The sequence below is a fragment of the Salvelinus alpinus genome, chromosome 8 (assembly GCF_045679555.1).
Source record: "Salvelinus alpinus chromosome 8, SLU_Salpinus.1, whole genome shotgun sequence".
NCBI classification, from domain to species: Eukaryota; Metazoa; Chordata; class Actinopteri; order Salmoniformes; family Salmonidae; genus Salvelinus; species Salvelinus alpinus.
In genome coordinates this window covers 6,054,580-6,078,351 of record NC_092093.1, presented here as the reverse complement: position 1 = coordinate 6,078,351, position 23,772 = coordinate 6,054,580, and the positions used below count along the sequence as shown (strand labels likewise).

Below are 23,772 nucleotides of genomic sequence, written 5' to 3'. Positions count from 1 at the left end.
AGGGTGTTCTTTAATGGAAGCCTCCAACATAATCCAGGTAGAATCAGGCATTCCCCAGGGCAGCTGTTTAGGCCCATTACTTTTTAAATCTTTACTAATGGCATGCGACTGGCTTTCAGTAAAACCGGTGTGCCTATGTATGCGGATGACTCAACACGATACATATCAGCTACTACAGTGAGTGAAATGACTGAAACACTTAACAAAGAGCTGCAGTTAGTTTCAGAGTGGGTGGCAAGGAATGATTTACTCCTAAATATTTTTACAACTAAAAGCATTGTATTTGGGACAAATCATTCATTAAACCCTAAACCTCGACTAAATCTTGTAATAAATAATGTGGAAATTGAGCAAGTTGAGGTGACTAAACTGCTTGGAGTAACCCTGGATTGTAAACTGTCTTGGTCAAAACATATGATACATGTGACACAACAGTAGCTAAGATGGGGAGAAGTCTGTCCATAATAAAGTGCTGCTCTACCTTCTTAACAGCACTATCAACAAGGCAGGTCCTACAGGCCCTAGTTTCTACCTTCTTAACAACACTGTCAACAAGGCAGGTCCTACAGGCCCTAGTTTCTACCTTCTTAACAACACTATCAACAAGGCAGGTCCTACAGGCCCTAGTTTCTACCTTCTTAACAGCACTGTCAACAAGGCAGGTCCTACAGGCCCTAGTTTCTACCTTCTTAACAACACTGTCAACAAGGCAGGTCCTACAGGCCCTAGTTTCTACCTTCTTAACAACACTATCAACAAGGCAGGTCCTTCAGGCCCTAGATTCTACCTTCTTAACAGCACTGTCAACAAGGCAGGTCCTACAGGCCCTAGTTTCTACCTTCTTAACAACACTGTCAACAAGGCAGGTCCTACAGGCCCTAGTTTCTACCTTCTTAACAACACTATCAACAAGGCAGGTCCTTCAGGCCCTAGATTCTACCTTCTTAACAGCACTGTCAACAAGGCAGGTCCTACAGGCCCTAGTTCTGTCCCACCTAGACTACTGTTCAGTCGTGTGGTCAGGTGCCACAGAGGGATATCGGAAAATTACAATTGGCTCAGAACAGGGCAGCATGACTGGCTTTTGGATGTACACAGAGAGCTAACATTAACAATATGCACGTCAATCTCTCCTGGCTCAAAGTAGAGAGAGATTGACTTCATCACTACTTGTTTTTGTAAGAAGTGTTGACATCCTGAATGCACCGAACTGTCTGTTTAAACTACTAGCACACAGCTCAGACACACATGCATATACCCCACAAGACATGCCACCAGAGGTCTCTTCAAAATCCCCAAGTCCAGAACAGACTATGGGAGGTACACAGTACTACATAGAGCCATGACTACATGGAACTCTATTCCACATCAGGTAACTGATGCAGCAGTAGAATCAGATTTAAATAACAGATAAAAATACACCTTAAGGAACAGCGGGGACTGTGAAGAGACACACACAGGTACAGACACATGATAATACACACACTCTACACACATGTACGTTGTATTGTATATATGTGGTAGTAGAGTAGTGGCCTGAAGGAACACACTAAATGTATTGGATAAAGTGTAATGTCATGTAATATTTTAAACTGTATATAACTGCCTTAATGTCGCTGGACCCCAGGAAGAGTAGCTGCTGCCTTGGCAGGAATGAATGGGGATCCATAATAAACCCCAGGGAGAGTAGCTGCTGCCTTGGCAGGAACTAATGGGGATCCATAATAAACCCCAGGAAGAGTAGCTGCTACCTTGGCAGGAATTAATGGGGATCCTTAATAAACCCCAGGGAGAGTAGCTGCTGCCTTGGCAGGAATGAATGGGGATCCATAATAAACCCCAGGGAGAGTAGCTGCTGCCTTGGCAGGAACTAATGGGGATCCATAATAAACCCCAGGAAGAGTAGCTGCTACCTTGGCAGGAATTAATGGGGATCCTTAATAAACCCCTGGAAGAGTAGCTGCTGCCTTGGCAGGAATTAATGGGGATCCTTAATAAACCCCAGGAAGAGTAGCTGCTGCCTTGGCAGGAATTAATGGGGATCCATAATAAACCCCAGGAAGAGTAGCTGCTACCTTGGCAGGAATTAATGGGGATCCTTAATAAACCCCAGGAAGAGTAGCTGCTGCCTTGGCAGGAATTAATGGGGATCCATAATAAACTCCAGGAAGAGTAGCTGCTACCTTGGCAGGAACTAATGGGGATCCATAATAAACCCCAGGAAGAGTAGCTGCTGCCTTGGCAGGAACTAATGGGGATCCATAATAAACCCCAGGAAGAGTAGCTGCTGCCTTGGCAGGAATTAATGGGGATCCATAATAAACCCCAGGAAGAGTAGCTGCTGCCTTGGCAGGAACTAATGGGGATCTTTAATAAATACAATAGAATGAAATGTTTTAGTTGCTGAGTTTGGGTCGTTTCCTTTCTACTTCCTGGTAACCTAGATATGGATCCTTGGTCATTGTTTTATTTAAACTCGGCAAGTCAGTTAAGAACAAATTCTTATTTACAATGAGGTAACCCGGATGATGCTGGGACAATTGTGCGCCACTCTCGTTTGTGATACAGCCTGGAATCGAACCAGGGTCTGTAGTGACGCCTCTAGCGCTGAAATGTAACCTAGATAGGGATCTGTAATATGAACTTCGATCAACACAATTATCCAGATATTAAAAATGATCTTCCTGACTTGAATAGAAACATCAGTAGCAGTGCAACACTCACAAACCCTCCTTTTAAAAATTTTCCCTCAGATGACCCCGATGACCTGATGGTGACCCGGAAGGGGAAGACCCAGCTGGAGAACTGGCAGGACGTCAGCTCCCTGGGTCTGTTGAACCTGGTCTACGACGTCACACCACCAGACTTTGTGGACCTGGTCATCACAGACCTGGGCATGATCCCGTGCACCTCAGTTCCTGTTGTTCTCAGGGTCAAAAACCTGGACCAGTAAGAGATGGAAGGGGAATGACACGGGGGGGTCTGGCTTAGAGTCGCAGACTGATGATGCATCTGACTTGATGTGGTGTTCTATAAGAAGCACTTGTGTTTGAGAATTGTAAGCTATCCTCTATATAGTGTACTTTATTAGGTCATAGGGTTCCAAAATGGGAGTGTACACTTATGTTCCGATGACCATTCTAGAATGCATGGACCTACCAAATACATTGTTTTAATTGTTAGTAGCGAGCTAGTGTTGATATTGGACCGGGTCTTTAGACTCTCCATTTGCTCAGTCTTTCTACATGCTAGGCTATATCCACTGTAACAGCTGGCCATAAAAAAAAGACTACAGAAGTGTTCTACACTGAGCAGGCATTCACACCTGCACTTTTGGCATGTAATAAATATCTGAAATGGCACATTATTTTTTTAAAACAAGAGTTTCCTGTGTGTTCTTTTGACAGTGTTGACGATAAAGGGTTTGGCCTGTGGGGTGGGGGGGTAGAAGGTATAGGGAACCGGTCCCACATAGCATCTCAGAGTAGGAGAGTTGACCTGGTATCTCTCCATACAATTGTATTCATTATGGTCTAAAAGACTAAACTGACTCTAAATCAGCACTCCTACTCAGCCTGTGGATACGGGCTTGATTCAAGGAAAATCTGAAACGGCAGACGTGGCAATGAAGTCCCAAGATTTCTGTTTTTGAGCGTTTTCACTCAAACCAATTAGATATTTCAAATAATGTTTTTTTTTTTTGCTGTAGGTGTGTATCCTAAATGCTGTATCCTCATTCAAACTACAGAAAAAACATTTGACCTGTTCTGATTTAATTAGGTACTGCTGTGGCTTAAAACGCCTATTATGAAGTTTTAGTCTTCGTGACCATGATTGGAACATACATTGAGTTCCAGTTTATGTTGAATATAATGCCGTCAGTGTGTAATAGAAAACACTGTTGGAAGAAGAGAGAATGTCTCTTTTTAAATGACTTTTCTTCAGTGTTCCATAACGTATCTATCGCAGAGAGGTTTTATTAGAGAGAGAGAGAGATCAAACACAACTAGTTTTCAATGAACTGCTCAATGGCGCAGAGGAAATTGGACAGATTGAGGTTTCTGGTCAGTACATAAGTCACCTGTGTGCCGTTCAGAATGGCTCTTCAGGTCGAGACACACACAACACAGCAAATCACTTGAGTCCGTGTATAACATCTTTAATTAAAGGTAAAATACAAAAAGGCAACCCATTTCAGTTTATAAACATCAATTCATCCTTAACCATGTATGAACAAGTCAACATTAGCGGTACTGTCTGCAAGCAATGTGTTTTGCTCATGTCTCCCTATAATGGGATTTTATCAAGTCGATATCTTGTCAGTTTTCCCAAACAATTACAATATCTTGTTGCTATTGCAATTTATATTGCACATTATATAGCTCCTACTACAAATGACTTATTCACATGCAAAGTAGATGACGTTACCTGCTTCAGTTATGGAGTGTTAGTTTTAGTAAACCATGACTGGAACGTAAATTGAGTTCCAGCTCATGTTGAACATAATGCCATGTTGATCGAGATAAATGGCTGCTAGCTGTACAACCATTGCAAAATTTGTGGCGATTACACACTGAGCATCGAAAACACTGTCAATTCTGACAGAGTGCCTTTCAAAGATAAGTCTTAAAACATGTCATATGGGCCTAGAGACCATCTCCTCTATCAACTGTCAGCATTATAACATTAACCCCTGAGACCATCCCTTCTATCAACAGTCCACTGTCAGCATTATAACATTAACCCCTGAGACCATCCCCTCTATCAACAGTCCACTGTCAGCATTATAACAATAACCCCTGAGACCATCTCCTCTATCAACAGTCCACTGTCAGCATTATAACATTAACCCCAGAGACCATCCCCTCTATCAACAGTCCACTGTCAGCATTATAACATTAACCCCTAGAGACCATCCCCTCTATCAACAGTCCACTGTCAGCATTATAACATTAACCCCAGAGACCATCCCCTCTATCAACAGTCCACTGTCAGCATTATAACATTAACCCCTGAGACCATCCCCTCTATCAACAGTCCACTGTCAGCATTATAACATTAACCCCAGAGACCATCCCCTCTATCAACAGTCCACTGTCAGCATTATAACATTAACCCCTGAGACCATCTCCTCTATCAACAGTCCACTGTCAGCATTATAACATTAACCCCAGAGACCATCCCCTCTATCAACAGGCCACTGTCAGCATTATAACATTAACCCCAGAGACCATCCCCTCTATCAACAGTCCACTGTCAGCATTATAACATTAACCCCAGAGACCATCCCCTCTATCAACAGTCCACTGTCAGCATTATAACATTAACCCCAGAGACCATCCCCTCTATCAACAGTCCACTGTCAGCATTATAACATTAACCCCAGAGACCATCCCCTCTATCAACAGTCCACTGTCAGCATTATAACATTAACCCCAGAGACCATCCCCTCTATCAACAGTCCACTGTCAGCATTATAACATTAACCCCTAGAGACCATCCCCTCTATCAACAGTCCACTGTCAGCATTATAACATTAACCCCAGAGACCATCCCCTCTATCAACAGTCCACTGTCAGCATTATAACATTAACCCCAGAGACCATCCCCTCTATCAACAGTCCACTGTCAGCATTATAACATTAACCCCAGAGACCATCCCCTCTATCAACAGTCCACTGTCAGCATTATAACATTAACCCCAGAGACCATCTCCTCTATCAACAGTCCACTGTCAGCATTATAACATTAACCCCAGAGACCATCTCCTCTATCAACAGTCCACTGTCAGCATTATAACATTAACCCCAGAGACCATCCCCTCTATCAACAGTCCACTGTCAGCATTATAACATTAACCCCAGAGACCATCTCTCTATCAACAGTCCACTGTCAGCATTATAACATTAACCCCAGAGACCATCCCCTCTATCAACAGTCCACTGTCAGCGTTATAACATTAACCCCAGAGACCATCCCCTCTATCAACAGTCCACTGTCAGCATTATAACATTAACCCCAGAGACCATCTCTCTATCAACAGTCCACTGTCAGCATTATAACATTAACCCCAGAGACCATCCCCTCTATCAACAGTCCACTGTCAGCATTATAACATTAACCCCAGAGACCATCCCCTCTATCAACAGTCCACTGTCAGCGTTATAACATTAACCCCTGAGACCATCCCCTCTATCAACAGTCCACTGTCAGCATTATAACATTAACCCCTGAGACCATCCCCTCTATCAACAGTCCACTGTCAGCATTATAACATTAACCCCTGAGACCATCCCCTCTATCAACAGTCCACTGTCAGCATTATAACATTAACCCCTGAGACCATCCCCTCTATCAACAGTCCACTGTCAGCATTATAACATTAACCCCAGAGACCATCCCCTCTATCAACAGTCCACTGTCAGCATTATAACATTAACCCCAGAGACCATCCCCTCTATCAACAGTCCACTGTCAGCATTATAACATTAACCCCAGAGACCATCCCCTCTATCAACAGCCCACTGTCAGCATTATAACATTAACCCCAGAGACCATCCCCTCTATCAACAGTCCACTGTCAGCATTATAACATTAACCCCAGAGACCATCCCCTCTATCAACAGTCCACTGTCAGCATTATAACATTAACCCCAGAGACCATCCCCTCTATCAACAGTCCACTGTCAGCATTATAACATTAACCCCAGAGACCATCCCCTCTATCAACAGTCCACTGTCAGCATTATAACATTAACCCCAGAGACCATCCCCTCTATCAACAGTCCACTGTCAGCATTATAACATTAACCCCAGAGACCATCCCCTCTATCAACAGTCCACTGTCAGCATTATAACATTAACCCCAGAGACCATCCCCTCTATCAACAGTCCACTGTCAGCATTATAACATTAACCCCAGAGACCATCCCCTCTATCAACAGTCCACTGTCAGCATTATAACATTAACCCCTGAGACCATCCCCTCTATCAACAGTCCACTGTCAGCATTATAACATTAACCCCAGAGACCATCCCCTCTATCAACAGTCCACTGTCAGCATTATAACATTAACCCCTGAGACCATTTCAATCAACAGTCCACTCAGCATTTCCCCTGCTGTTTCAGGTCAGTACCACTTGAAAATGTCCTAGGACTAGGCCTCAGACCAGGGGCTCGGGTACAACCTCAGACTGATATGGCCTTGCGTCTTTGGGTGACCCATAGCAGGATGGAGACCAGGACCGTGGATCCCGCTAGAGGCCCGAACACCTGGATTATAGGAAACTCTCCCTGCCAACAACACACAGACAACAACACACAGACAACAACACACAGACAACAACACACAGACAACAACACACAGACAACAACATACAGACAACAACAATTTAATTTTGTGCAATAGCAGTTATTTTTTCTTTTGAAGGGTTTCATATGACCATAGCAGTTATTAAGTTTGAACAGGCTGTGAGTTTGTTTACTTTGGCCGTTCATACTTGCGTTGTCTTCAACAATCAGTGACGGAATGTGGATATTAATGAATAAGCTATTGTTTGTTTTTTTATGTGATGCAACTTATCGCCATTGTCCCAAAAAATAATAATATAACATTTTGTAAGAATATTTTCCAATAAATGACAGGGAGGCTGTGTTGTAGTAGTAACTGACCTCTCGACGACACTTGTATCCACGGAAGTCCTCCACGCAGCTACATTGAAAGAAGCCCGGACCGTATGGTACACAGAGAGAATTCTCAGGGCAGTTCAACGCTGTAGAAGCAAAGTTATGGGGTGAGAAGAAGCATATAAGATACTGTATAAACTGTCAGTTATAAAGACTGATGCCAGTTCACTGTATATAGAATCACAGCTAAAGTGGTAGCCATTTAAAAAAAAATAATAGTTTCCCAAATGAAGTTAAACTAGAAATAAGGATTGTTTGTTTACTCAACAAAACAATGTCACATAGCAGAAAACCGTAACGGTAAGTGACCCGACTTACACAAATAATCAGTCTGGTTACAGATGTCTTTCTGTCCTTCACAAAAATGAGTTTCCCCTTTGACCGTCACCTTATCCCATGATGCATTGCCTCCTGGACAGACCAGGTTGGCAGGCAGAATCCTTACAGGTCGAAAGAAGAAAACAATAGTATTTTTAGAACTCCAAGACCAAATTGCTTTGGATCAGAGCTACTGAAGTGCCCAGTCCCTGAGAGTACAGTACAGGAGAGATTTAGCAATAGTGTTATTGGCAAACATTGATGGACAGTAAAATGTGTATTATAATTTACAGCTCAGTTATAATAATTATGGCATTGTGCTTACAGGTTAGCTAACTGGATAAAGCCTTCAAACAGTGAATCGTCCAGGTTTACAATGGGGTTCAGTGAGAGATCTCTGCAAAGTCAAGAGAGAGAAAACAGAAGTTAACGCAGCACATAGTAACACACTGATAATTTATGTCAATGTGAACGGTCTGTTTTTTCATACATTGTTGTAGCGTTGAATGCATCTCGAAGGTCTTCAACACGGCTTAGGGAACAGTTTGATAGGTCCAACCTGAGGGAAACGTAAAGAGTGTGACTAATACATGTTGATTAGGGCACAGACAGTATAAACAAAAAAAACTATGACAGATACTGGCTACAAGACAAGTCATCAGTTGGTACATTTAAAAATATATATTTTACCTTTATTTATACAGGTTTTTCTCATTGACAGAACATCTATTTTCCAATCGTTTTTGGATGTTACTAAATGTTATTACACAAAGTATTTGTCCTCTATGTGCAATTCAGTAGGACCACCAGATTATCAACTGCAAAAGGTTACAAAACAAATGCTTTTCAAAGCACAACATCTACTTCCTACCCGATGACGTGGTCAGCATCCCTGACGTTTTCTTTTCGCAGCAGGCAGCAGCGGCCATCAATCAAACCCGCAGACGCGGAACAGAACTGGCTCACAGCAGTGCCGTTCTGGACTGTCCCGTTGCAGAGATGGCACAGGCCCACCTGTTGTTGTTGTTGTGGACCACAAATACACAACACGGAGCTATTCACAACGCCTTTATCAACAAGCCTGTAGCCTAGCCTAGCAACAATAGCTTTCTACAACAAATGCTTCAGAAAAAAACTATTTTACAGGCAACTATTGACCAATACTAAAGCTTCAAGCGACAAATCAAATTGTATTTGTCACATGCGCCGAATACAATACAGTGAAATGCTTACTTACAAGCCCTTAACCAACAATGCAGTTCAATCTCAGTGAGTGTGTAGCATGCAGGCTAGCAGCAGACAGTTACAATGAAACAACGTTGAGTGTAGCGTAGCAGTTACAATGTAACAACACAGTGTAGTAACATAATTACAATGTAACACATCCGAGTGTATAAACAACGTAACAACTCTACTCAAGAGTGTAGAAACAGTTAACTACAATGTAACAACGAGTGTAGCCTAGCATCAGCAGTAACAATTTAACAGATCTGATATGACACTGAACAGCATTGCCTATAGACCGCAAGCAGACCCTTACCTGTAACCCAGTCAGTTGATAACCACCAGAGAAACAGAAATGAATGAACAACAAGACCACTGCTGCGTTCTGCTGGCTGTGTCCAGCGGTCATTTTCGACGGCGCAAGTCACATGACCGGAACGTATGCGACTGTAAGCGAGTGAATCACGGCCGTGTCCCGATAGTCTCGTCTCCTTGCCTCGTTTCCTTTTCCCCCTTGATTGGTGCTCGATTTGAATAGATTAAAAAAACACTATGGTAGACTGATATATAAATAAATAAAGGTAAAATGCCGTTCAAAAAGATCGTATGTTTTTGCTTTTAGACCTAATATTCTTTCTGTTCAGATTAATGATCAGTTAGAGACAAGAGAATTAAAAAGGAAACCATAAGTGTTTGAACGCAGACAGTGCTTCATGATGTTACAATTTGCGCAACATTTTTAGCATACCTAAAATGCAGCCTATAGATTGAAGATTTTATATTTAACCTTTATCTAAACTAGGCAAGTCAGTTAAGAACACATTCTTATTTACAATAACGGCCTACCGGGGAACAGTGCGTTAACTGCCTTGTTCAGGGGCAGAACGACAGATTGTTACCCTTGTCAGCTCGGGAATTCAAAATAGCGATCTTTCGGTTACTGGCTCGAACGCTATAACCACTAGACTACCTGCCGCTCCATGCATCTCAAAGAGAGAGCCTATTAGACTGTAGTAGTCTATTAAATATGTTGTATTATTAATTGCCTATATTTATTTGTTCCTTGCCTTTCAAGACAAACAAAATGCACAGGTTTACATGGCCAATTTAAAAAAAAAATGAAATTCACAAAATAATTTACAATTTTTTATAATGCTGATATTAAGGAAAACATTTCAATTGGTTTTGGAAGTTGTCTGGACTGCTCAAATGCACGGTCATCTGACCATCCCGACTCTCAGGAAAGCACTATCACAGAACAGGGGTCAGAATACAAGAGGAAATCATTTACCTAAGGATTTTTTTTGCATTCTGTTAGAAAATATCACATATTTTATGTATGTGTGGCCTAAACCCCAAAGTAAGTTAATCATTTTTTACGTGAATTCATTTAAAAGTAGGAATACAATTGTTTTGCAATGTTTGAAATAAATGTGGTCCCCTCTCTCAGAAATGGTTTGGACCGGAGGAGTGTTGCAACGCTTCTTAAAGATCTACTTGATGCCCATTAGATACATTATTGCTGGACGGCTACAATGTATCCCGTTTTCGTGGATTAGTTACAAGTGTGTTTTCTCGAACCGCTTGCTCGCCATGGTAAACTATTTAGGAGAACTTCAAGACACAGAAAGAGTTACAAAAAAATATATAGGCTACAACACATCTGTGCTTGTTTTCTCTCTCTCAGTCGTTTGTACCATTTAGGGCAGTGACCGGGGGGTTTGCAGGAGCAAACTGCGTCTTTTTATCCGAAAGTTCTAATGATTACGCAAGTGAAGGGAATTGCCGGCACGAATTGGACAACGGATTGCTGTAACAGGGCCAACGGTGAATGTTTTTTTTTTACCTCTACACACAGAGTCGACGAATAAATTGAATTGTGCTGCCAACAATGAAGGTGGAATGACCTAAATCTGCAACATGACTGCTACGGGGATGCTAGTGGGAAAAGTTTAGAGTACTGACGTGGGAAAAGTTGTCTACTAATCCAGTACAAGTACAGCAGGAATTGTTGGATAAAGAACATTTAAAAAAATTCTTCGTTGCCTCGGATTGAACAACGCACATTAACACTGTGGGTTGCCCGAGTAAGAGCGGAGGAGTGCAAGACTACTTTCTTCTTCAAATGATTGTAGTCATCACCAAGCAATCGCGTAGACTTTCTCTTCAATAATTTTTTTCTTCTTTTTTCTTCATCTTAAATAGTGCATCTCTCGTCCAGTGGGCCATCTGAAATCTAAAATGCATTTCTCCATTCCCGAAACGGAGGTTCGTTCGGGAGAACATGGATCAAAATATGTGGTGAGTTCCAGGACTGATTTTGTTGGTCTGTTTACGACGTACAGTTATTTTACTGCAGATTCCTAGAATGTGAAATCCATTGCAGGGACACCCCCCCCCCCCCCCCTTTACATCACAGGAGGTTGGTGGCACCTTAATTGGGGAGGACTTGCTCTTGGTAATAGCATGAGCGGAATTGGTGGAATGGTTGCCCCCAGGTCTACCCCATTCATAGAGCTAAGCCAATTGATGATAGTGTCTTCTGACTGGGGGAGTTTTAAGTGCCCGATGTTTGCTCTAAACATTAACATGTAACGTTACCGCTTAACATACTCCTTTTGGAAACGTAAGAAACTGATCTTTCATATCAGCAAGAAACAATTTTCAAAAAACAAAAGGGGAAATTCCTACACCTTTTTTTTTACAGGGTTAGGGTTAGTGTTCCCACACGGCCATATGTCCATGCTACAGAGCTTGTTTACAGAAGACAGACTGAATACAGAGGCCATCACATGTGCTATTAGCTATCTAGCATGCTCTGAACTAGAGGTCGACCGATTTTATGATTTTTCAACGCCGATACCGATTATTGGAGGACCAAAAGAGCCGATACCGACTAATCGGCCGTTTTTTTTTTATGTATTTTTTATTTTTATTTTTTTATTTAATTTATTTTTTGTAATAATGACAATTACAACAATACTGAATGAACACTTATTTTAACTTAATATAATACATCAATAAAATCAATTTAGCCTCAAGTAAATAATGAAACATGTTCAATTTGGTTTAAATAATGCAAAAACAAAGTGTTGGAGAAGAAAGTAAAAGTGCAATATGTGCCATGTAAGAAAGCTAACGTTTCAGTTCCTTGCTCAGAACATGAGAACATATGAAAGCTGGTGGTTCCTTTTAACATGAGTCTTCAATATTCCCAGCTAAGAAGTTTTAGGTTGTAGTTATTATACGAATTATAGGACTATTTCCCTCTATACCATTTGTATTTCATTAACCTTTGACTATTGGATGTTCTTATAGGCACTTTAGTATTGCCAGTGTAACAGTATAGCTTCCGTCCCTCTCCTCGCTCCTCCCTGGGCTCGAACCAGCAACACAACGACAACAGCCACCATCGAAGCAGCGTTACCCATGCAGAGCAAGGGGAACAACTACTAGAAGGCTCAGAGCGAGTGACGTTTGAAATGCTATTAGCGGGCGCTAACTAGCTAGCCATTTCACTTCGGTTACACCAGCCTCATCTCGGGAGTTGATAGGCTTGAAGTCATAAACGGCGCAATGCTTGACGCACAACGAAGAGCTGCTGGCAAAACGCACGAAAGTGCTGTTTGAAAATGTTTACGTGCCTGCTTCTGCATACCACCGCTCAGTCAGATACTTAGATACTTGTATGCTTGTATGCTCAGTCAGATTATATGCAACGCAGGACACGTTAGATAATATCATCAACCATGTGTAGTTAACTAGTGGTTATGATTGATTGTTTTTTATAAGATAAGTTTAATGCTAGCTAGCAACTTACCTTGGCTTACTGCATTCGCGTAACAGGCAGTCTCCTTGTGGAGTGCAACAAGAGAGAGGCAGGTCGTTATTGCGTTGGACTAGTTAACTGTAAGGTTGCAAGATTGGATCCCCCGAGCTGACAAGGTGAAAATCTGTCGTTTTGCCCCTGAACAAGGCAGTTAACCCACCTAGGCCGTCATTGAAAATAAGAATGTGTTCTTTTTTATATATATATATATATATGTAACGGATGTGAAATGGCTAGCTAGTTAGCGGGTACGCGCTACTAGCGTTTCAATCAGTTACGTCACTTGCTCTGAAACCTAGAAGTAGTGTTGCACCTTGCTCTGCAAGGGCCGCGGCTTTTGTGGAGCGATGGGTAACGACGCTTCGTGGGTGACTGTTGTCGATGTGTGCAGAGGGTCCCTGGTTCGCGCCCGGGTCGGGGCGAGGGGACGGTCTACAGTTATACTGTTACATTGATGCTGTTGACCCGGATCACTGGTTGCTGCGGAAAAGGAGGAGGTTGAAAGGGGGGTGAGTGTAACGGATGTGAAATGGCTAGCTAGTTAGCGGGTACGCGCTACTAGCGTTTCAATCAGTTACGTCACTTGCTCTGAAACCTAGAAGTAGTGTTGCACCTTGCTCTGCAAGGGCCGCGGCTTTTGTGGAGCGATGGGTAACGACGCTTCGTGGGTGACTGTTGTCGATGTGTGCAGAGGGTCCCTGGTTCGCGCCCGGGTCGGGGCGAGGGGACGGTCTACAGTTATACTGTTACATTGATGCTGTTGACCCGGATCACTGGTTGCTGCGGAAAAGGAGGAGGTTGAAAGGGGGGTGAGTGTAACGGATGTGAAATGGCTAGCTAGTTAGCGGGTACGCGCTACTAGCGTTTCAATCAGTTACGTCACTTGCTCTGAAACCTAGAAGTAGTGTTGCACCTTGCTCTGCAAGGGCCGCGGCTTTTGTGGAGTGATGGGTAACGACGCTTCGTGGGTGACTGTTGTCGATGTGTGCAGAGGGTCCCTGGTTCGCGAGGGGACGGTCTAAAGTTATACTGTTACATATATATATATATATTTTTTTAATTTTACCCCCTTTTCTCCCCAATTTTGTGGTATCCAATTGTTAGTAATTACTATCTTGTCTCATCGCTACAACTCCCGTACGGGCTCGGGAGAGACGAAGGTCGAAAGCCATGTGTCCTCCGAAACACAACCCAACCAAGCCGCACTGCTTCTTAACACAGCGCGCCTCCAACCCGGAAGCCAGCCGCACCAATGTGTCGGAGGAAACACCTTGCAGCTGGCTACCTTGGTTAGCGCGCACTGCGCCCGGCCCGCCACAGGAGTCGCTGGTGCGCGATGAGACAAGGATATCCCTACCGGCCATTGTGGTGGACAATGGTGTTCCATGAAGAAAGGACATATATATATATTTATATATTTTTTAATTCAGTCTTGTGTGTATCTATCAATCTATACTGTGTGCGTGTGTGTTTTTATTTTTTCAATTATAAAAGTTATATATTGGAAAGACACAAATTACATACTTCATATTCTTTTATATGTATGTATGTGTTTATAATAAACATATAAAAATATATAAAACTTATTTTCTGCTGTGCCGCTGTTGGCTGATTGGATGCCTTTCCCCCTTTTGAAGTGAAGGGGAAAATTGATGGCATACAGTAGCTTCACCTTTTTAACGATCAACAACCTGGCAACCCCATCACCTTTTTAACAATCAACGACCTGGCAACCCCATCACCTTTTTAACAATCATCGACCTGGCAACCCCATCACCTTTTTAACAATCATCGACCTGGCAACCCCATCACCTTTTAAAAAATCATCGACCTGGCAACCCCATCACCTTTTTAACAATCATCGACCTGGCAACCCCATCACCTTTTTAACAATCATCGACCTGGCAACCCCATCACCTTTTTAACAATCATCGACCTGGCAACCCCATCACCTTTTTAAAAATCATCGACCTGGCAACCACATCACCTTTTTAACAATCATCGACCTGGCAACCCCATCACCTTTTTAACAATCATCAACCTGGCAACCACATCACCTTTTTAACAATCATCGACCTGGCAACCCCATCAGTTGAGACTTCAGGTCTGTTTTGAAATCCTCTGCCTGAAAGTGCTGGCTACAAACATGGACATTTCAGATCTTTTTCCACTAGAGTATTCACAACATAGGCAGCATCTTTATTGCCGCCTAGCCACTGTCGGCTCTGAGGATAATCGCCGGCAGGTAACTGATGAAATGTTGCCCCAGCAGACTGTGCTTGCTTGTAGTTTGCACATCCAGGTACTGGGCACCACAACATGAGTAACTCGCAAGCTGATATTCTATGAACCAGTGGCAGGTCCAGTGAGTAACGTGAGCTATTCTCGACTGGATGCACCTCAACAAATCGCTATCTACTTCCCCAGAGTCAGATGAACTTGTGCATACCATTATTTTATTTTTAAGTCTCTGCATGCAGTCTGAAGGACGTTGCTAGCTAGCGCAATTGCTAACTAGCATTAGCGCAATGAGATACCCATAGACTTCCAGTCATTGTGCTAACGCTAGTTAGCAATGGCCTTTCGAAACTACCTCTAACTTCCTTCATACTGGACACAGAGCCATAAAACTTATATCCACAAGTTCATCTGACTCTGGGGAAGTAGATAAAGGGCACCATTGTCAAAATCAGGAAGTATCCCTTTTAAGATCCAGCTAAGTGAAACAACCACATCACAGTCATAGTAACACTTCACACCGACATCATCGTGGCACAAAATAGTACGCAGCGTCATCTGGATATGTATGTAACGGTTCGAACACACCGACTGCGTCATTGCATCACTGCTGCATAACATTTTGCGCAGCTAGGCAACTATACTGATGCAGGTACCTTTTGCAGATGGTCGCATGCGGTTGGACACATGGAGGAGAGAATAATTTTCGCAGTATCTTCAAAACCGTGTCTTTTTGACACAACTGCTGACAGCTACAGGGACATAAACACAGAAAATGCTGCTTGGAGACAAGTGTTCACGATAGTAGGATTGCCAGGTCAGTTTAGTGGTGAGCTTGTGCTAGATGTGGCTAGTTAGCGTTAGCTAGCTAGCTAACCTAGCCAATGAGGTGGTCGTTGGTCTCATTGTTGAAAGAGCCTACTCTGCCTATCTTTACTATTTATTATTGCATTTCGCTCCAAAACTGCATTTGAGGGAAATTATATTATAGGCTCTCACAATTAATTTGAGGATGTCATCGAATAAATAATATACTTGGCAAATAAATTTATAAAAAATGTAAAGAAAATATGCAATCAAACTGTTTTTATGTAATCACACATTTTTACTGAATGTGTGTGCAAAAAAAAATCTACATTCATATTTTTCTACTTTCTGTCAAGTCCACTCATACAATTTGATGCATACGTTCGATTTATCGAACGTATGCACCACACAGAACGCACTGCAACTGCCTCTGCAACGCAATGCTGCAAGGCAAATGCAGCGTTCCATTGGAAATTAATGTACTTCTGGTGTATCGAAACGCAATGACGCAGTCGGTGTGTTCAAAGCGTAACGGTTCAACAGTCACCTTCTGCTACTATTTCTGTCAAGCCGTTTACACATACAGTTTGACACGTACGTGTGATAAATCCTAATGTACGCACCGCACAGAACGCACTGCAACTGCCTCTGCAACGCAATGCTGCAAGGCAAACGCATCGTTTTCATTGGAAATTAACGTAATTCCGGTGTACCAAAAAAAAATGCAATGACGCTGTTGGTGTGATAGAAGCGTAAGAAAATGTTCCCTCGGTGCTAGTAGGAAAATACACAGTCACTGTCTCAGATGTAGCCTGAGGCAAAACGACTGTCTGTTGACAGCGGAGGGAACGGAGCAACACTGGAGTAAAGATTGCTGATTTTATAAAGGTCATTAAAGGTCTCCAGCTGCTGATGAGGCACGGATAGACAGGTTTCAACCATTAACCACGAGCGAGTAGTGTAGCAGAGAGCGGGAGAGAGCAACGTTCAAGGGGTAACGCTAACTGTCGTTAAGGAAATGCACCAACTTAGAGTACTTACCAGCATCTCATGGAAAGGAAGTCTTTTTTATTTTTTATTTTTTAAGAATGGGTACTTTTTCAACAACTCTGTGTGTGTTTGAGTGGAGGGGGGGGGGGGTGTAGAGAACAGCAGATGGTGGAAAATTCAGGCAGGGTTTTGGGGGGTGGGGGGCGTTAAAGGAGTCAGTCTTACTGTAACTGTTTCCTTTGTAGTAGAGGCCTATCTGTAGTCTGACTACAGTGAGTTTTGTGTCACTGTGACACTGTTTAACGGAGCAACAGGAATAGACTGGGCTGAGTCCACAATGGCACCCTATTCCCTTTTTATAGTGCACTACTTTTGTTGACCAGGGCCCATAGGGCTCCAGATTTTTAAAAGTAGTAACACTGTAGGGAATCGGGTGCTTATGGGCCCTGGTCTAAAGTAGTGCACTATGAAGGGAATAGGCCTCTGGTCTAAAGTAGTGCACTATAAAGGGAATAGGGCTCTGGTCTAAAGTAGTGCACTATGAAGGGAATAGGGCTCTGGTCTAAAGTAGTGCACTATAAAGGGAATAGGGCCCTGGTCTAAAGTAGTGCACTATGAAGGGAATAGGGCTCTGGTCTAAAGTAGTACACTATGTTGGGAATAGGGTGCCATTGGGGACGCATGTCAGTCCACTGTATGTTCAATGAACTATTGATGCACTTCCAAAACACATCATACTGTGCCACTTTCTGGATTTTCAAAGTTCTAAGTCTAGAACTTGATAGCTGACATGTAAAACATTTTGGGACTGTATCAACAGTAGACTAATGAAACAAATACCAAAATATATTTCTCCTTTTAAAACTGAGGGATTGTCTGTGTACCTTGGAGCCAGCAGAATGTGCAGTGTCCGCACCACACATAACACAGCACAGTACAGGGGCTTTAGGAAAACAAAGACTGCATTTTAAATGGCGGAATTCCTTTGTGAGCAAAAACCTTTCTTTCTTTGACAGTTCTCACTTCCTGTGGTTTGGGAATGGTCAACAGTCTTCCTGTGTAGTTAATATGGTCTGTACTGAACTATGGTTAAAACAATGCATTTATTCAGACCCCTTCACTTTTTCCATGTTTTGTTACTTTACAGCCTTATTCTAAAATTGATTAAATAATTTTTTTTTCTAACAGTCTACACCCAATATCCCATAATCCCATAATGACCAAGCCAAAACAGTTAAAACATTTTTTTTTTTAATGAAAATGTATTAAAAATAAACAACATAGGTATTCAGACCTGTTGGAGACCACCTGTGGTAAATTCAATTGATTGGACATGATTTGTAAAGGCACACACCTGTCTATATAAGGCCCCACAGTTGACAGTGCATGTCAGAGCAAAAACCAAGCCATGAGGTCAGAGGAATCGCCCGTAGAGCTCAGAGACAGGATTGTGTCGAGGCACAGATTTGGGGCAGAGTACTAAAAAATGTCTGCTGCGTTGAAGGTCCCCAAGAACACACTGGGCTCCGTCATTCTTAAATGGAAGAAGTTTGGAACCGCCAAGACTCTTCCTAGAGCTGGCCACCCGGACAAACTGAGCAATCGGGGGGAAAAGGGCATTGGTCAGGGAAGGACAACCATCTCTGCAGCACTCCACCAATCAGGCCTTTATGGTAGAGTGGCCAGACAGAAGCCACTCCTCAGTAAAAGGCACATGACAGCCCGCTTGGAGTTTGCCAAAATGCACCTAAAGACTCTCAGACCATGAGAAACAAGATTCTCTGGTCTGATGAAACCAAGATTGAACACTTTGGCCTGAAAACCAAGGGTCCCGTCTGGAGGAAACCTGGCACCATCCCTACGGTGAAGCATGGCGGTGGCAGTATCATGCTGTGGGGATGTTTTTCAGCAGCAGAGACTGGAAGACTAGTCAGGATCGAGGGAAAGAAGAACGGAGCAAAGTACAGAGAGATCCATGATGAAAACCTGCTCAGGACCTCAGACTGGTGCAAAGGTTCACCTTCCAACAGGACAACAACCCTAAGCACACAGCCAAGACAACGCAGGAGTGGCTTCGGGACAAGTCTCTGAATGTCCTTCAGTAACCAAGCCAGAGCCCGGACTTGAACCCGATCGAACATCACTGGAGAGACCTGAAAATAGCTGTTCAGCGACCCTCCCCATCCTACCTGACAGAGCTTGAGAGGATATGTGAAGAAGAATAGGAGAAACTCCTTAAATACAGGTGTTCCACGCTTGTAGAGCCAAGAAGACTCTGCTGTAATCACTGCTAAAGGTGTTTCAAAAAAGTACTGAGTCAAGGGTCTGAATACTTATGTAAATGTGATAGTTTCGTTTTTTTTACTGAAATATCTAAACATCTTTTCACTTCGTCATTATGGGCTATTGTGTGTGTAGATTTGGGGGGGATGGACGATGTAATCCATTTTAGAACAAGGCTGTAACGTAACAAAGTGGAAAAAGTCAAGGGGTCTGAATGCTTTCCGAGCGCACTGTATTTCTATGCTGATGAACTAGTGCAGAGTGGAAGGGAGACTGTGTGTACAGTAATTGATAGTGTGTGTGTGTGTGTGTGTGTACAGTAATTGATAGTGTGTGGCAGATTGAAACATGTCTTATAGAAAATGCTTTGATATCATCTGTTGGGTATACTTACTGTGAGGTTCCAGTGTATATGTAGATAAATGCCTTGTCCCTCCACGTGTCTTCTTTCTTTAGACATACATCACATTCCAATGTGAATACCTAGTAATATCCTTTTGGGCATAGGCTAGTTCAATAAACACATTCTGAGAACAACTAGTTTCCATGCTTGTGACCTTGTTCCCGAAAAACATAAAGTGAACTGGGTGTAGACTTCAATGTGTTGTTAATTGCCACAATAAGCTTGCATGTGTTGTGTAACTTTTTGAAGACTGCAATTCCTATGAACGTCTAGTTCTGGCCCTCTCTTGGTCTATATTGGTGGTGAGGGGGGGAGGATTGCTTAATGTCCAAACCTCAATTTCATACAAAGGGGATTTACAGCATTAGAAAAAAAGCACAACAGGATTTTAACACCCACCATCTCCGACTGTTCTGAAGTTACTTCTGTCATTAGGAAACAGGAGAAAATAAACATTCCTGAAACATGTCTTTTGTTGAAAGGTCATTTTGAACTCTGAGAATTTTAAGATAGCCAATATGGGTGCAATCAGTTATTTTCAATTTGACTTTTCTTTAAAAAAAAAATATTATTTTTTAAATACTATAAATTATAGTACTCTACATCCGACTTGAACAAAACCTCTGCTTAACAATGATATGAGATATCCACAAATAGTAAAAAGCCGCCTACAGACCCCCCCCCCCCCCCCCACCACCACCACACCACACCACAAGCCCCAATGGCCATTAAAGAGAATCAGTTCTCTGTTTGATAAGTAGTATGAGGCTGTGGCTTTGAGTATTGTTCATTCATACGATGTAATGTATTCACAGTGAATTTGGTAATAGTCCCCCCCCCCCCGGTTCAGTGAAAATAGTGAGGAGGTGAGGTCGACCTCGAGTGAGGAGTAGAGGTCGACCTCGAGTGAGGAGTAGAGGTCGACCTCGAGTGAGGAGTAGAGGTCGAGTGAGGAGTAGAGGTCGACCTCGAGTGAGGAGTAGAGGTCGACCTCGAGTGAGGAGTAGAGGTCGACCTCGAGTGAGGAGGTGAGGTCGACCTCGAGTGAGGAGTAGAGGTCGACCTCGAGTGAGGAGTAGAGGTCGACCTCGAGTGAGGAGTAGAGGTCGACCTCGAGTGAGGAGTAGAGGTCGACCTCGAGTGAGGAGTAGAGGTCGACCTCGAGTGAGGAGTAGAGGTCGACCTCGAGTGAGGAGTAGAGGTCGACCTCGAGTGAGGAGTAGAGGTCGACCTCGAGTGAGGAGGTGAAGTCAAGAACTGTATTCAGGGTTCCCTCAAACGTAGCTTTAAGCTTTGTTTTACTGTTGACAGTTACAGCTGATTCCGGGATTGGATATCGATTCACTCTCCTTAAATACACTGCGTGTACAAAACATTAAGAACACCTTCCTAATATTGAGTTACACTCCCCCCTCTTATGCCCTCAGAACAGCCTCAATTTGTCGGGGCATGGACTCTACAAACTGTCGAATGCGTTACTCAGGGATGCTGGCCCATGTTGACTCAAATACTTCCCACAGTTTTGTCACGTTGGCTGGATGTCCTTTGGATGGTGAACCATTCTTGATTCACACAGGAAAGTGTTGAGTGTGAAAAACTCAGCAGCGTTGCAGTTCTTGACACACACAAACCGGTGCGCCTGGCACCTACTACCATATCCTGTTCAAAGGCACTTAAATCCTTTCTTGCCCATTCACTCTCTGAATGGCACACGTACACAATCCATGTCTCAAGGCTTAAAAATCCTTCTTTAACCTGTCTCCTTCCCTTCATCTACTCTGATTTTGGAAGTGGATTTAACTAGTGACCTAAGTTATCATAGGAAGAGTGCTGAGGAGTATTTCTGTCTGTAATAAAGCCCCTTTGTGAGGGGAAAAACTCATTCTGATTGGCTGGGCCTGGTTCCCCAGTGGGTGGGCCTATGCCCTCCCAGGCCCACCCATGGCTGTGCCCCTGCCCCGTCATGTGAAACCCATAGATTAGGTTCTAATTTTATTTCTTTAAATTGACTGATTTTCCTTCTATGAACTGTAACTCAGAAAAATCTTTAGAAATTGTTGCATTTTTATATTTTTGTTCAGTATAGCTGGCTAGCTGAACTATACTAGTTTTCGTCCTCAATTGCCAAACTTAATAAATACTGCACCCTCAACTTCAAAACTCCTCTGCTACAATCGTGTAACTAATACATTTGCTGGAAAGAATCAAATCAAATCAAATCAAATTTTATTAGTCACATACACATGGTTAGCAGATGTTAATGCGAGTGTAGCGAAATGCTTGTGCTTCTTGTTCCGACAATGCAGTAATAACCAACAAGTAATCTAACCTAACAATTCCACAACTACTACCTTATACACACACAAGTGTAAAGGGATAAAGAATATGTACATAAAGATATATGAATGAGTGGTGGTACAGAACGGCATAGGCAAGATGCAGTAGATGGTATAGAGTACGGTATATACATATGAGATGAGTACTGTAGGGTATGTAAACATAAAGTGGCATAGTTTAAAGTGGCTAGTGGTACATGTATTACATAAAGATGGCAAGATGCAGTAGATGATATAGAGTACAGTATATACATATGAGATGGGTAATGTAGGGTATGTAAACATTATATTAAGTGGCATTGTTTAAAGTGGCTAGTGGTACATTTTTACATAATTTCCATCAATTCCCATTTTTAAAGTGGCTGGAAACTTGGGGAAGTAATTTTATTGTTTTGTTGAATAATCATGACTGGTTGGAGATATGTGGTAAGACAATGGTGGAGTAGGATATCATCACTACTTAGCGCGGATCCAAGTTATTATACTGTATGTATACTACCCTTAACCTTTTGTTTTCAACTGACTCATATTTGTTAATCAAATCTTACTTTTTATATAATGAGTCATCCAGGAATGTCACGAGTTAATTTACTCAAGAAAAATAGCAACTCTACAGAGCTCAATGACTACAATGAATGGCTCAATTACTTTTGGACACGACTGCGGAGCTCCTACTCCTCACTATTGAAGTCGCTTGAATTTTTCGTCCATAAAGTAGTGTGAAAGTACCACGGTTTGACCACTAGATGCCGCTGTTATCAATTGTTCAGTGTTTATTAAATGGATCACGTTTTTTCTTTTACAAAAACCAATAACCAATGATGAAAATAAATTGCCAGTCCTCCACTGAAAGCAATTCACTTTGTCCTTCTCGTAGGCTTAATCTGTGTCCAGGAAACGCCCACCACCCCCCCCCCCCCATGTGTGTGGTTCAGAAAAGGTCTGGGTTAGTTAGATCATTCCTGGTGAACAAGCAAACCATTAGGCTACAGCTGTTCTAATGGTGTCAGTGTTATGGTCTCTAAGGTTCTAACTAATCCAGACACACAACATGTCTATATATATATGTTTTCTAATAATTTGATTGAAAAACATAACTGCCATGGAATGGTCTATAATGGTATTATTTATTAGGGTTGCCACAACATTTTTAGTCGTTAGTCCAATTTCTGCATCAAATCTCTGGGTTTATGAGAATTGCACCATAAGGGTAGTCGTCTCAGAGAGCTGCCACTATGTTGGACTATTAAAGGAGAGTTGGGTTGCTAAGCATTAGGTTGCTAAGAGAAATGAAAATCTTAATTGGCTACGTTTAGCATGCTATAGCAGATGCCTCAAGACTTTCAGTCAATGCGCTAATGCTAGTTAGCATTAGCTTGCTAAACCTGCCTTTTCGTACGAGGCATACAAATCCTATCCGCTAGTTCATCTGACTCTTGTGAAGTAAAGTGCTTTGTTGCCTAAATCCTGAAGTATCCCCTTTTTTTTTAAAGGGAAGGTTTTGCATGACATTAAATCATCCCCTGTATCCACATATTTACCAAGTGACCTAGTTTTCCTTGTTACATGTCATGCTTTTTCTTGGTGGTGTCCTAAATGGCACTCTGTCCCCTTTAATAGTGCACTACTTTTAACCAAAACCCTATGGGGCCCTGGT

General features: G+C 42.5%; 3 protein-coding genes across 6 annotated transcripts in view; 2 read left to right on the top strand and 1 right to left on the bottom strand.

The window, feature by feature from the left end:
- The window catches only part of eif2b4 (eukaryotic translation initiation factor 2B, subunit 4 delta), a 40,671-nt gene extending 37,288 nt beyond the window's left edge, over window positions 1-3,383 (top strand). The window contains exon 13 of the mRNA XM_071412495.1: window positions 2,754-3,383. Coding sequence (XP_071268596.1) covers window positions 2,754-2,953 — 200 coding nt within the window. The 3' untranslated portion in view covers window positions 2,954-3,383. The remainder of the gene's footprint in view (window positions 1-2,753) is intronic.
- Window positions 3,384-6,857: 3,474 nt separating this feature from the next.
- Window positions 6,858-9,697, bottom strand: atraid (all-trans retinoic acid-induced differentiation factor). The gene is made up of 7 exons (XM_071412493.1): window positions 9,546-9,697; window positions 8,877-9,019; window positions 8,496-8,564; window positions 8,331-8,402; window positions 8,006-8,127; window positions 7,673-7,773; window positions 6,858-7,294 (listed from the first exon to the last, which is right to left on the bottom strand). Exons 1-7 carry the CDS (start codon window positions 9,636-9,638, stop codon window positions 7,190-7,192), a joined length of 705 nt encoding a protein of 234 aa, XP_071268594.1. The 5' UTR covers window positions 9,639-9,697; the 3' UTR covers window positions 6,858-7,189.
- Window positions 9,698-10,730: 1,033 nt separating this feature from the next.
- The window catches only part of LOC139582463 (sorting nexin-17), a 123,132-nt gene continuing 110,090 nt past the window's right edge, over window positions 10,731-23,772 (top strand). The window contains exons 1-2 of one of the 4 annotated variants that reach the window (XM_071412489.1): window positions 10,731-11,056; window positions 11,435-11,530. In XM_071412489.1, the coding sequence (XP_071268590.1) occupies window positions 11,471-11,530 (60 nt within the window). In that variant the 5' untranslated portion in view covers window positions 10,731-11,056; window positions 11,435-11,470. Of the gene's footprint in view, window positions 11,317-11,430; window positions 11,531-23,772 lie in introns of all 4 variants that reach the window. The other 3 variants (XM_071412492.1, XM_071412491.1, XM_071412490.1) reach the window with 3 other exon arrangements.

What these genes read in the sequence shown, in the direction of transcription:
- atraid (XM_071412493.1), bottom strand. Translation starts at nt 9,638, where the DNA reads ATGACCGCTGGACACAGCCAGCAGAACGCAGCAGTGGTCTTGTTGTTC. An exon ending in GCATTCAACGCTACAACAAT is followed by an intron (nt 8,403 to 8,495) that starts GTATGAAAAAAC and finishes TTGACTTTGCAG; the next exon opens with AGATCTCTCACTGAACCCCA. An exon ending in TTTATCCAGTTAGCTAACCT is followed by an intron (nt 8,128 to 8,330) that starts GTAAGCACAATG and finishes TCGACCTGTAAG; the next exon opens with GATTCTGCCTGCCAACCTGG.